The sequence below is a fragment of the Hypanus sabinus genome, chromosome 3 (genome assembly GCF_030144855.1).
Source record: "Hypanus sabinus isolate sHypSab1 chromosome 3, sHypSab1.hap1, whole genome shotgun sequence".
NCBI classification, from domain to species: domain Eukaryota; kingdom Metazoa; phylum Chordata; class Chondrichthyes; order Myliobatiformes; family Dasyatidae; genus Hypanus; species Hypanus sabinus.
This window is the reverse complement of record NC_082708.1, coordinates 27,554,347-27,567,607: the sequence shown is the minus strand read 5'-3', so window position 1 is coordinate 27,567,607 and position 13,261 is coordinate 27,554,347. Positions and strand designations below refer to the sequence as shown.

General features: G+C 40.7%; 1 protein-coding gene across 2 annotated transcripts in view; it reads left to right on the top strand.

Annotated features, from left to right (window-relative positions):
* LOC132391132 (proteasomal ATPase-associated factor 1-like) overlaps positions 1 to 6,096 on the top strand; it is a 32,629-nt gene extending 26,533 nt beyond the window's left edge. For both annotated transcript variants that reach the window (XM_059963942.1, XM_059963941.1), the window contains exons 9-12: positions 333 to 448; positions 1,788 to 1,870; positions 5,439 to 5,521; positions 5,789 to 6,096. In XM_059963942.1, coding sequence (XP_059819925.1) covers positions 333 to 448; positions 1,788 to 1,870; positions 5,439 to 5,521; positions 5,789 to 5,866 — 360 coding nt within the window. In that variant the 3' untranslated portion in view covers positions 5,867 to 6,096. The remainder of the gene's footprint in view (positions 1 to 332; positions 449 to 1,787; positions 1,871 to 5,438; positions 5,522 to 5,788) is intronic.
* The last annotated feature ends 7,165 nt before the right edge of the window (positions 6,097 to 13,261 follow it).

Below are 13,261 nucleotides of genomic sequence, written 5' to 3'. Positions count from 1 at the left end.
TGTAAAATATGATAGTTTCATGATTGCCATTACTGATTACAGCTTCTTATTCCAAATTTATTTAATATGTGGGAAGTAGAACTGAATGTTCAATTGCTTAAAAAAAGGAAAAAAGTGGGGGGGGGGGAAGAAAGATATTTTGCCTTTTGTGCAGCGGTTTCATGACGTTGAAAATGGCTTTGCTTTTAAACTGATGTTGGGTGCCATAGTAACATTTATTCTCTGGGCATTTTTTAAAAAAACCTGAGAGTAGTGGCTCAAAATGTTAATAATTTTTGTGATCATAAAAAATGCAGATAAATCTGATGTCATTCTTTATGTTGAATTTCCAGATATTTATGTTTGAGGGATCCGATGCCTTCAACTGTTGTACTTTCTTTTCAAGTACCTACGTCCTTGCAGGCACACACGATGGTAACATTTATCAATTGGATGTCCGAAACACAAAGTAAGTAAACTGCACAACACCACAGTAAATTAAACTGGTGTTTGATCTGTGGTTCCCTTTCATTAGCTTCAAATTGTTTATTGTTAATTATGGTAAATCACAAAGTGTAAATGAGAAGTCACAATCCTTTTTGTATATCCCAATTGCCTGGATAATCTAAAAGTATCAAGAAAGCTATCTGCAATTAAATAAAATGCAGAATGCCCTTTTATAAGAAAATATTGCTAACTAAAAGACATCCACTAGAAGCATTGGTCAAACAAATACTAAGAGATTTTTAAAGATGAAAGTAAATCAGATGTGCAGTTCCAATAGTACCACAAACACAAGAAAATCTGCAGAAGCTGGAAATCCAGAGTAACACACACAAAACACTGGAGGAACTCAGCAGGTCAGGCAGCATCTATGGAAATAAACAAACAGTCGAAGTTTTGGGCCGAGATCCATTATCACGGCTGGAAAGGAAGGGGGATGTAGCCAGAATAAGAAAGTGGGGAAAGGGGAAGGAGTATGAGATGGAAGGTGATAGGTTAAACCAGGTGATGGGGAAGGTAGGTGAGTGGGTGGGAGAGGGAGGATGAAGTAAGAAGGGAAGTGATAGGTTGAAGGGGTAAAGGGCTGAAGAAAAATAATCTGATAGGAGAGGAGAAGGAAGTGGATCATGGGAGAAAGAAGGAAGATGGGCATCAGAGGGGGGGATTATAGACAGGTAAGGAGAAGAGGGGAATCGAAGAAAAGTACTACAGCGTCTGATGCAATATGGAGAAGAGTGATGTGGTTTAAAAAACTGATGTAATGCAGAAAGAGTAAGTAAAGAGTGATTATGACAGAAGCTTTACTGCCATTGCAGAGCAAAGACAAAGAACTCCCATGCAATGGCATTCCCATGAATCTGGAGAGCAGAGAATTTGAAGGAGATTTGTGTGAACAACCACCTTAAATGTTGCAAAGAAAGTGGGTTAAAGCTCCAGATCACTGTATGAGTAGTAGTGTCATTCATTCTCTTTAACTATCCTGAGGGATGTGAGAAAAATAAAAAGTGAACTGTGAATTTCAGTGGAGATGGATCTGGAGTTGGAAAGGTTGCATACAGGACAGATAAAATGAGAGTGTGATTATCTTTCAGGGATAACTATATGAATTGGATGAAGAGGGGAACATTCCCAAAGAAATGAGAGATAATATAAACCTTTTTGAACAACGGGGCTCAGAAGTGGAATTTAGCAAGAATTTAAATATGTAACTTTATATACAAAAATTTTTTTTGCTAGAACATGCCACATTGTCCTGATCTATGCTTAGTTTGCATTTTAACTTTCAATTTACTTTGTCTTTACAGAACACCCATACAGGTTATCCATCGATCAGGTGCTCCAGTCCTTTCCTTGTTGCCCTGTAGAGAAGGCTTTATGGCTAGCCACAGTAAGGCTATATTTGTTTCTCTAAATACATTGTATGGGAGCATGGTGCTTAACTCATTGGTCTGGTATTCAGTAACTTAATGACCTGGAGATGACAGCTGGAGAATTTAAGCATAGGTCATTATTGCGCTGGTCCGGCCATTCAGCCCACAATGTTGTGTTGATTTTTGATGCCTACATTCTAAATCTCCTCCGTCCGTTTATCATTTATTTCCTTAATCCCTTCATTCAGCCTCTTAAACTGCACCAGGTTGCCTGATTCCACTACTACCCGTGGTAATCTTCCAGGCATCTACCATTCCCTGTGTACAAGAAGCAAAACTCACCCCTCATGCCTCCTGTAAATTTACCCCCTTCCCCCAGCTTTAAAAACATGCCCTCTGGCTTTTGATATTTCTACCCTGGATAAAAGATTCCAACTGTCTACCCTATCAATGCCTTCATATGGTCATGTCTAAGCCTCTGATGCTCTGAAGGAGAACAAGCCAAGTTTGTCCAAGCTTTCCTTTTAAACTGATGCCCTCTAAACCAGGCAGCATCAGGTAAAGCTCTTCTTCACCCTCTCCACATCCTTTCTGTAATGGGATGACCAGAACTGCACACAATTCAATGAGCGCCATCAGACTGAAGTTTTATAGAGCTACAACATGACTTCCTTACTCTTTTACTTAACACCCCCACCAACATAGGCAAAGTTCAAAGTACATATATGTCACCATACACAATCCTGAGTTTTATTTTCTTGCAGGCATTTTCAGTAAGTACATGAAAAACACAATAGAATTAATGAAAAACTGCACCTAGGAGGATGGACAAACAACCAATGTGCAAAAGACAGTGAGCTTTGCAAATACAAAAAGAAAAGAATAAAAAGAGAAATAATAAATAAATATTAAAAACATGAGATGAAAAGTCCTTGAAAGGGAGACCTTGTGGGAACATTTCATTGAAGGGGGGAGTGAAGTTGAGTGAAATTATCCCCTCTGGTTCAAAGACCTGATGGGTGAAGGATAATAACTAAATCCCGGTTTCCTTGGGCTGTGTACATCTAGGGAATACACACTCTGGTCCCACCAAATCTGTGAGATTGGGACGGCTCTCCCACCCCAAACCCCGGTTTGTGTGAATGCTATATAATTTGCTATGCTGTTACAACTTGATGCCAAGAAATAACAGACAGCACACTGCATATGATTAAAGGAATTATATTTATAAATGCTAACTTAACTAAAGGGTTGGTAAAGAAAAAAACAAAAAGGGTCCATTATAATTAAATAGTCAAGTGTGCACCAGTTGGAACTCAACTCTTCCAAAAGTCATATTCACAGAACCTCAGTAGACCTCCACACCTTGCTCCATCAAATCACAGTCCCCCACTGGGTAGAATCCTACAACCGGTTCTCTCCAGCATCTCCTGCCAGATGAAAGACCCCAGCTCACACCAGTGTCAGGCACACAAAAAGAAAACCCACTCCCCTAATTGGACGGCTCACATTCCAAAGCACCTGTTATCTCTAACCATAACTCAAATTCTGCTTCTACAGAAAGACCATTACATTAGCAGTGAAACCTTTATCAGGGCGTTACACTAAAGTCCATGTAGATAATATCCACAGCTTTACTCTCATCAAGCTCCTTTGTAATCTCTTTAAAAAAACTCGGTCAAGTCTGTTAAGGCATGACCTGCCCTGCACAAAGCTATGCAGACTGTCCCTAAGCAAGATGTGCCTTCCCAAATGTGCATAAATACCATCCTTGAATATCTTTTCCAAGAGCTTCCTTTTCACTGATGTGAGGTTCACTAGGTAATTATTAGCCAGTTTCCTTTTTTGAACAAAGATGAAACATTTGCTACTTGCCAGTCCTTTGGGACCTTACTTGCTACAAGTGAAGTCACAAAGATCTTTGTCCAAATCCCAGTAATGTCCCAACTTCTTCATTTAGTATTCTGGGATTTATGCCATCAGGCCCTGGGGACTTATAAGACCATAAGATGTAGGAGCAGAATTTGGCTGATCAAGTCTACTCTGCCATTTCATCATGACTGATCCAATTTTCCTCTCAGCCCCAATCATCCCCATATCCCTAATGCCCTGAACAATCAAGAATCTACCAACCTCTGCCTAATGACTTGGCCTCCGCAGCTGCCTGTGACAACAAATTCCATAGATTCACCATTCTCTGGCTAAAAAAAATTCCTCCTCAGGAATTCAGAAATTCCATACCTGAACACTGATCAGCTGTTGTTAAATAGCTCCCGCATGTCAGACATGAACTTGTCCAACAGTACTTGCTCTTAGCTCCTATCTTGTCTTGTCTTTCCTGTCCTATTTTGTCCCAAGTTAAAATCTTCCTGCAAGATTCAATTTTATTCTTATAACCATCTTATGACATAATGAATTGTGGACACTATTCCCAAAATATTCACCTACCTAAACTGAAGTAAGTAAATAATAGACTTACGAGTAATGGTGACCATGAAGCTACCAGGCTGTTGTTAAAAACCTTTCTGGTTCACTGGTCCCATTGATGTGGAACCTGCTGCCCTTACCTAGAGTGGTCTATTTGTGATCCCAGAACCATCAAGGTTAGCTACCTGTGAAATTATATTCAGCCACTCAACTGAAGTGACATGAGGAATTGACAATAAATGCTGGCATTGCTAATGACATCCACATCGCACCAAATGTTAAACTGCTCTTTAATCTGTCATACATATTTTGCCTTTCGAAAGATCATGGCTGATTTACCATTTTGTCTCAGTTCACTTGGCTTTCTGATTTTTGTATTCTATGATTCCCTGAAGTCCAAAACTCTATTTATTACAGAAAAACACAATGACTTTCCTTGAAAGTCATTTCACTGGAGTCAATTTCATGCATTCTGCTTCTTGTGAAATCATAATAAAAATTGGGAAAATTGTGGAAATTGGGGAAAAGAAGACAAGTGTGATCTTCCAGGATTCATATGTTTTCTATATATTTTTGCTGAGGACTGAAATTTTGTGCAATTAGTCTTACACCCATGCAAACCCTCTCAACTTAGAAAGTTTATTGACACTCAGTTATTAGACTTAATTCATTTTAAAAAAATGTTGCTTAGGTGAAATGCCAGAATATTTCTTGCAACAGAGAATCTGTACCCCAGGCAGAAATTAGCATACTTAATGGAGAAAACAAATTTTCACAAGAATTGGAATTATGATATTTTTAACAAACAAGAGAAAATCTGTAGACACTGGAACTCCAAGCAACACACAACAAATGCTAGAGGAACTCAGCAGACCAGGCAGTATATATGGAAAAGAATAAACTGTTGATGTTTCAGGCCGAGACCTTTTATCAGGACTCGTGAAGGATCTCAGCACAAAACATTGACTGTACTCCTTTCCATAGATGTTGCCTGGCCTGCTGAGCTCCTCCAGCATTTGGTGTGTGTCGAAATATTTTTACTTTCTCTAGAAGAAAATGGGTTCATAGTAATCAGCGAGTTCTGCTGAAACTGTTGCAGACCTAAACTACAGCCAAATATTTGAAAATAACTCATTTAAAACTGCCTTATTCTTTCAGGTGATGGAAGTTGTTATATTATTCAGCAGGATCAAGATTATGTCATTGAATTTACAGGGCCTGACTGTGACCCCATATACAAGGTAACTAAAGTAATGGTGGCTTATTGTGTTTGGCTTGAATATCATAAAAAATTAATTTGTGAGCTAGTTTTTCCATTCATGATTATGAATGGTTGGAAAATGTAATCAGTTGAATCCCACACTGTAATCAATAATATATCATTTTATGCACAGCACTAAGAATTATAAATGTCTCAGAAGTTCGTGTTATATGAAAATTTGTGCTAGAACGTTTTCCATTTGCTGACCCATTGCTCAATGCCCTAACCTGTATTTATCTCATTTCAGGTTGTTGTGAGGGAAAGGTTTGCCTACACATGCTCCAGGGACAGTGTTGTTCGGAAGTACCAACTACAGAATTTCTGAACCCTTTAAAGCATTGTTTTTGGGAGAGAGTATTGGATAACTGCAGTCTCACTTTGCCTTTCGTCTACTGTTTTTATGAAACAAAACTTTTTTTTAGTTAAAAGCAATTCAGAGCTTAGCTCTGTAGGTTATAATACAGTCTCTGTGATTTGCTCTATATTGCCTGCATCAGCAAATAGAAGACAAAATACACAGAAAAAAAAATAAATGAAGCAGCTGCTTTGTGGTAATTACGTTGCATTATTTAGAGTGATTTTAATCGTATGATAAAATCATATTATAGTTTCTATTAAATTGAGTTCTATGAATACACAATGGAGTTCAGTTCAATGCAGTTTGAGAAAAGTATCTAAGGCAATAAATACACTTTTGTTTCCTCTTTTTAAAAAAATAATTTCCAGTCATGCTAAAATTTTAAGTTGGCTAGGATTGTTTTTGTACATTTCTCAATATCTTTAATTTTGACCTGTGATTATGTCTTGCAGATCACCCATAATTTGCTGATTATACAAGCAATTCCCCAATCCTTTTATATTTTTAGACATTTCAAGTAAATGTGGGCAGCATGATAGCATAGTGGTTAGTGTTAATGCTATTAGGGTGCCAGCAACTCAGGTTCAATTCTGCCAACATCTGTAAGGAGCTTGTGTGTTCTCCCCATAACCACATGTTTCTTACAGTTACTCTGAATTCCTCCCACATTTCAAAGACGTACAGGTTAGTAGGTTAATTGGTTACATGGGTGTAATTGAGCAGCGTGAGCTCATTGGGTGAGAAAGACCTGTCACAGTACTGTATCTCTAAATAAAAAACAATAATAAAATGAATTCTGGTTTTCTTCATGGCCAGCAGTATTTTGTACTGTATGTGCAATGCACAGGAAACAGGAATGCCTTTCCTTGTTGAACAGTGCACAGCATTTCCAAAATGCATTGTAGGTCATCTCAAAAGGGTTCTTCAGGGCATCTCAAACCTGCCACATCTGTTAACTGAAGGAACCAGGGTGGCAGTTCCATGGGAACCTTCTCACTGCAAGTTCCCCTTCAACTTTCCCCTAGATAGAGTGGACGCAGAGAGGATGTTTCCATTAGTGGAAACCTCTACACCATCCAGGACCAGAGGGTACTGCCACAAAATAAAAGGACATCTCTTCAGAACAGCGATGATGAAGACTTTCTATCAGAAGATGGAGAACCTGTGGAATTCATTGCTTTAGATGGCTTTGGAGAGCAAGTCATTGGGTATATTTAAAGCAGAGGTTGATGTGTACTTGATTCGTAAGGGTATCAGAGGATATAGAGAGAAGGCAGGAGAAAAGGGTTAAGAGGGATAATAAATTAGAAATGATCGAATGGTAGAGCAGACTCAATGGACCAAATAGCTTAATTCAGCTCCTATGTTTTACGGTCTGTGGTCTAAGTTGTATGCTGTGGACTTGAAAATATATTGTGTTCTTTCATAGTCATTGTGACTAATTATTGGAATTTCCAACCAAACAGTACAGTGGGGGTATATTTGCCCCAAGGATGGCAGCAGTTTAGAAAGGCCACTTTTTGCTAATTAGGGTTAAAAAATAAAAACCCACAAGATAATTAAAAATAAGGTGATACTTTTCATTTATCTATATTGATTTAAAGATAAATACTGAACATTTGGGTTAATATCTACTCTTATCAACTCCACAAACTATTCTTAAATGGAAATCAAGAAGATGAAGATGCTGGAAATCTGAAATAAAGACAGAGTTAATGTTAACTCTTTCTCTTTTCACAGATAAAACAGAACAGTAAGCACAGTACAGCCCTTCAGTCTACCCTAATGTCAATGTAGCCCATCCCTTCCACATAGCCCTCTTTTTTACTTTCATCTATGTGCCTATGTAAGCATCTTTTAAATCTCCCTAACATTTATTCCCCTACCACCACTCTTGACAATGCATTCCATGCACTGATCACTCTCTGTAAAAAAAACCTACCTCTGACATCTCTCCTATACCTTCCTCCAATCACCTTAAAAATATATCCCCTTTATTAGCCATTTCCTCACTGACAAAAAGGTGCTAGTTGTCCATGTTGTCTATGCCTCGTATTATCTTGTATATCTCTTATCAAGTCACCTTACATCCTCCTTTACCTCAAAGGGAAAAGCCCTAGCTCAATCAAGCATGCCTCGTAAGAAATATTCTGTAATCCAGGATGAATCCTGATAAATCTCCTCTACCCTCTTTAAAGCTTCCACATTCTTCATGTAATGAATGAGTTAACGAGAACTGAATGCAATATTTCAAGTGTGGTCCAACCAGTTTTATAGAGCTCCAACATTAACTTGTGGCTCTTGAACTCAATTTTCTGATTAATGTAGGCCACTGTATCATACCCATTCTTAACCACCCTATCAACTTGCACGGCAACTTTGAGGCATCTATGGACCTAGACCCCCTATTCAGATACTGTCTGATCTGTTGAGTATATCCAGAATTTTCTGGGGTTTTTTCCACCAACTATTCGCTTTACCATGCAATTTTATCATTTGTAGTACCTCTGACCGTCAGTTAGAATTGGTCATGAATATTGAGTCTTCGCTGTCTAGATACGCAAGCCTGGGCAGTATGATTTGGAGAGCAAGCTGCCCATGTGGCAAGCTCTCCCTCTCCACACAGCTGCTGAACCCAAAGGAATGGCAGAGACTGATACAGTTTAGTACCAGCAGCGTCACAGGAGTTGCCAGTCAACATCGAACTCACTGTAGGACTGCCTTAAGGACTCCAGCTCCGGGTTTTTCCCCTCAGGGTTTACTCCCAAAGCCTTCCTCGTGAGTGGGTATAGCCACAAGGCAGCAGTGGTTTGTGATGAAGAGTTTTCCTTTTCCTTGATGAGGTGTTGACCCATCTACCCAAAGCTACTGGTTCACATTTAGTGCATTGCATTCAGTATTCACACTGTGACCTCTTTGACACTGGAGAAGCCAAATGCAGAGTAGGCAACTATATTGAAGAAGTTCAATCTGAGGGCAATGCTGAGCTTCCCTGTACTTTAAGTCATAATCTTTCATATTTCCTTTGAACGCAGAGGATGGCATTTGCCCTGTTAAACTTGTGTTGGTGACAGAAGAGATTCTGCCGATACTGGAAATCTTGAGCAACACAGGCAAAATGCTGGAGGAACTGAGCTGGTCAGGCAGCATCTATGGAGTGAAATAAAAAGCCAATATTTAGGACCAGGACCTTTCATCAAAAGCTCACAGTGCGGCCTCTACATTGCTGAGTCCCATTGTAGATTGGGGGACTGCTCCATTGAATACCTTTGCTCTGTTCAGTACAACAGCCAGGATCTCCTGGTGGCACCTATTTCAATTCCAGTCTGCATTCCCACAGTAATATGTCTGTCTTCTATACTGCTGTGATGAGGCCAGATGCACCTCATATTCCATCTTGGTAGTCTCCAACCTAATGGCATGAACATCAATTTCTCTAACTTCTGGTACCAATTTCCATCTGTCTCCTTTCATCCTGTTTGTATTCCCTCATTCTGGTGGGCTTCTCCCCTGCCCTTATGACCTGCCCATCACCTCCCTCTGTTCTACCCACCTTCTCCTGATTCTTTGACCAGTGTCCACTCCTACAAGATTCCTTCTTCAGTCCTTTTTCAGTCACGGAGCAGCCAGGAGCAACCTCACCTTGGGGATCAACAGGGCAAAGACTACCAATGTACAAAAAACTTCAGGAACAAACCCTGGCATATGTGGCTGGGCATCAAGGGCATTACTGACTCCGCAAGTAAAAACAGCATCTACTGTAAAAATGACGCCTCCTGCTCTAAACAACTTTCTGCACACTTCAGGGCATGCAATGCAATGCTGTCCATGAAGGCTACACCACTCCCAGGTGAGCAGCCACTATCTGTATCAGCAACTGATGTGAGGACTCTTGCAGAGAGTCAAACCCTATAACGTGGCCAGGCCAGACAACATTCCAGTCTGAGTACGCAGAAAGTTTGCACACCAGCTCACTGATGTCTTCAGACATCTTCAACACTTCATCTACCCAGGCTGGTGTCTCCACATGCTTCAAATCAGCCACCATCATCCCTGTACCAAAAAAACTCTACATATTCAGAACAAATGATGCCAATCATCATTAATGGCTGGTAATGGCATATATCAAAAACCCCATTCCTGTAACACTGGACGCTCACTAATATGTTTACCTAATATGTTTACTCCTCTGTGACGGATACCATAGCATCTGTCATTCACCTAGAAAACAAGGGCAATTATGTCAGAATGCTGATTCTGGATTTCAGTTTGTCATTCAATACTACTCTCCCACAGAACCTGGTGAACAAACTCCTACTCCTCAGTTTAAATACACCACTGCGCAACTGGGTGTTGGACTTCCTAACCAACAACAGACCTCAGATAGTCAGGATACACAACCACTCCTCCCTCTCCATCATCCTCAATGTGGGTGCCCCTAGGGCTGTGTGCTGAGCCCATTGTTGTACACTCTGCTCACACATGACTGCACAATCAAACATCCGAGTAATCATGTTGTCAAGTTTGCAAATGACAATTGTGGGATTCATCACCCACAACAATAAGACATTCTACAGAGGGGAGGTAGAAGAGCTTGAGGCCTGGTGTTAGGCAAGTAATAAGACAAAGGAGATGGTTATCAAATTTAGGAGAACTCGCACCCCTCATTACATTGAAGGCACAACAGTGGAAACTATGAGGAGTTGCAGACTCCTGGAAATGCACACCTTGCACAAGAACATTCTACGCAGTCAGGACAGCTCACCAATGCCTCTACCTTTTTTTTGATAATATTTTTATTGTTTTTTTTAAATAAAGAGAACATAGTGTAAAGGAAAATTGTGCAGTGCATAACAAATGTACAATTCACATTTATGAAAGAGATGCACCCATAGTACAATCATGCTTTGATTATCGCCCCACCCCTCCCAGTCCCCAACTCCAAGCCATCAATGCATTAGCAAAAAGGGTTAAATAGAACCTTTGTCCCCACAGAGCTGCATTGGTATAGAGAAGGTGTATTGGCTGTTGTATGATAACAAATCTAGTCTGAAGAATTTTACCAGAAAATGCTGGAGATCAGGGATTTATGTACTGAGGAAAGAGAGAGAGAATGGACCGTTAGTCTAGCTGGGACTTTTGAAAATATTCAAGAGAGGGTCCCCACACCTTTTGGAACGTCATGTCCAAATTGAGGATTGAGTAGTGGATCTTCTCAAGGTATAGACTGGACATGATATCCCTAAGCTACTGAGCATGAGTGGGTGGGGCAGCATCCCCCCACCTGAGCAAGACTGCGCGCCTGGCCAAAAGAGAGGCAGAAGACAGTATGCAACATTTTGGTCAGACTTAGGCGCATGTCTTCCTCTCCGGAGGTACTGAGAAAAGGAACAGAAGGATGAGGTTCCAGATTGTACTAAGTATTTGGGATAGTGTTTGGTAGACATCTTTCCAGTATTTTTCCAAGCTAGGGCATGTCCAGTACATATGGATAAGGGAAGCTTTGCCCCTTTTGCATTTGTCACAACAGGGATTAACATCTGGGTAAATGCGAGATAATTTAGTTTTAGACATATAGGCCCTCTGTACGACCTTGAACTGTAACAGACAGTGGCGGGCACACAAAGAGGTTGAGTTGACTAATGGAGGACTTCATCCCATACCTCCTCTGACATTGAAAAATTTAAATCTTGCTCCCAGGCAGTTTTAATTTTGTCAAGAGGATGCCTCTACTTACTGAGAAGGCTGAAGAGAGCTGGACTATGCACATCAACACTCAGGCCATGCTGCAGAAGGCCAGTAGAGAGCATTTTAACATGCTGCATCATTGCACACTGGCAGACAAGAAAGCTCCAGAAAGGATAATCAAAAATGCCCAATGCATCACTGGCTTATCTCCCATCAAGAAAAGGACCAGCAATATTATGAAAGATTCCACCCACCCTGCTTATGGAGCAGCGTTTGCCAGATGGGAGCAGCTGAAAAAGTTTATGGTTGGGGTGACTAGTGTTTCCAATGATCTTCCTGGCCTTCTTTATGCACCTGCTGCTGTAAATGTCCTCAGTGGAGGGACATTCACATCCACAGATGTACTGGGCTGTGTGTACCACTCTCTGCAGTTCCCAGAGATCAAGGTTGGTGCAGTTTCCATACCAGGTGATGATAAAGCCAGTCAGGATGCTCTTAATGGTGCCCCTGTAGAAGGTCTTGAGGATTTGGGGGCTCATGATGAAATTCTTCAGTGGAAGATGGAAGAGACACTGCTGTGCTTCTTCTGCCACAAAGCCAGTGTGTACAGTCCAGGTGAGATCTTCAGTGATGTGTATACCTAGGAACTTGAAACTACTCACCCTCTCAAATGCAGTCCCATCAATACTGATTGGGACAAGCTTGTCTCTATTCCTTCCATAATCCACAATCAGCTCTTTTGTATTTTGGACATTGAGGGAGGATTATTATTGTGCTCTTTATCTTGTTGGGATTTTTTGTGTGCTGCTTTGGAACCTGAGTAACAATTAATTATTTCTCCTTTACACTTATATACTGGAAATTACATTAAACGATCTTAATCTTGATCTCACCTCTTATCACTTCCAGTTTCTCCCCTCCCCCATCTACCTACCTTGCTCATCTCAGCTGGAATCACCTATCACCTGCCTGCTTCTACTCCTTCCCCTTCCCCCAGGAAGATCAGTGTGAATGGAAAAGGCAGATGAAATGACCAAGACATGGAAGCACAAGCTTGCCAATACAGAGCGAGGGTACGTGCTCTGCAAAACAGTTACCTAGTCTAAGCTGGTCTTGCGAATATAGAGGAGGCTACATTATGAGCATCGAATGCAATAAACACAAGAAATTCTCAAATGCTTGAAATCTTGAGCAAAACACAAAATGCTGGCTCACATACTGAGTTCCTTCAGCATCTTGAATTCAATAGACCATCCCTTCGTCTCCACGAATGCTACTTGGCCTACCGAGTTCTCCCAACAACTGTTTTTGCTTCAGATTCCAGCACCTACAGTATATTACTCCCCACCTGGGTAACACTGCAGTCCTGGAGAATTAACACTGAGCTTAGCAATTGTAGCTAACACCCCTTATTCCTCTATCCACCGATGAAGACTGCACTTGGAGCACTGTGTCCAGTTCTGGTCACCACACTATAGAAAGGATGGGTTGCAACCGACCAAGTTCAGAGGAGATTCACTGGGATGCGACCTGGGATGGAGGACCTTAAAGATTGGGAAAGACTGGATAGTTTGAAATTGCTTTCCATGGAGTGAAAGAGGCTGAGGAGTATCTTGTTAGGGATATGAAATTATAGGAGGCATAGATGGCATGGTAATGACATCAAAAAGAAGA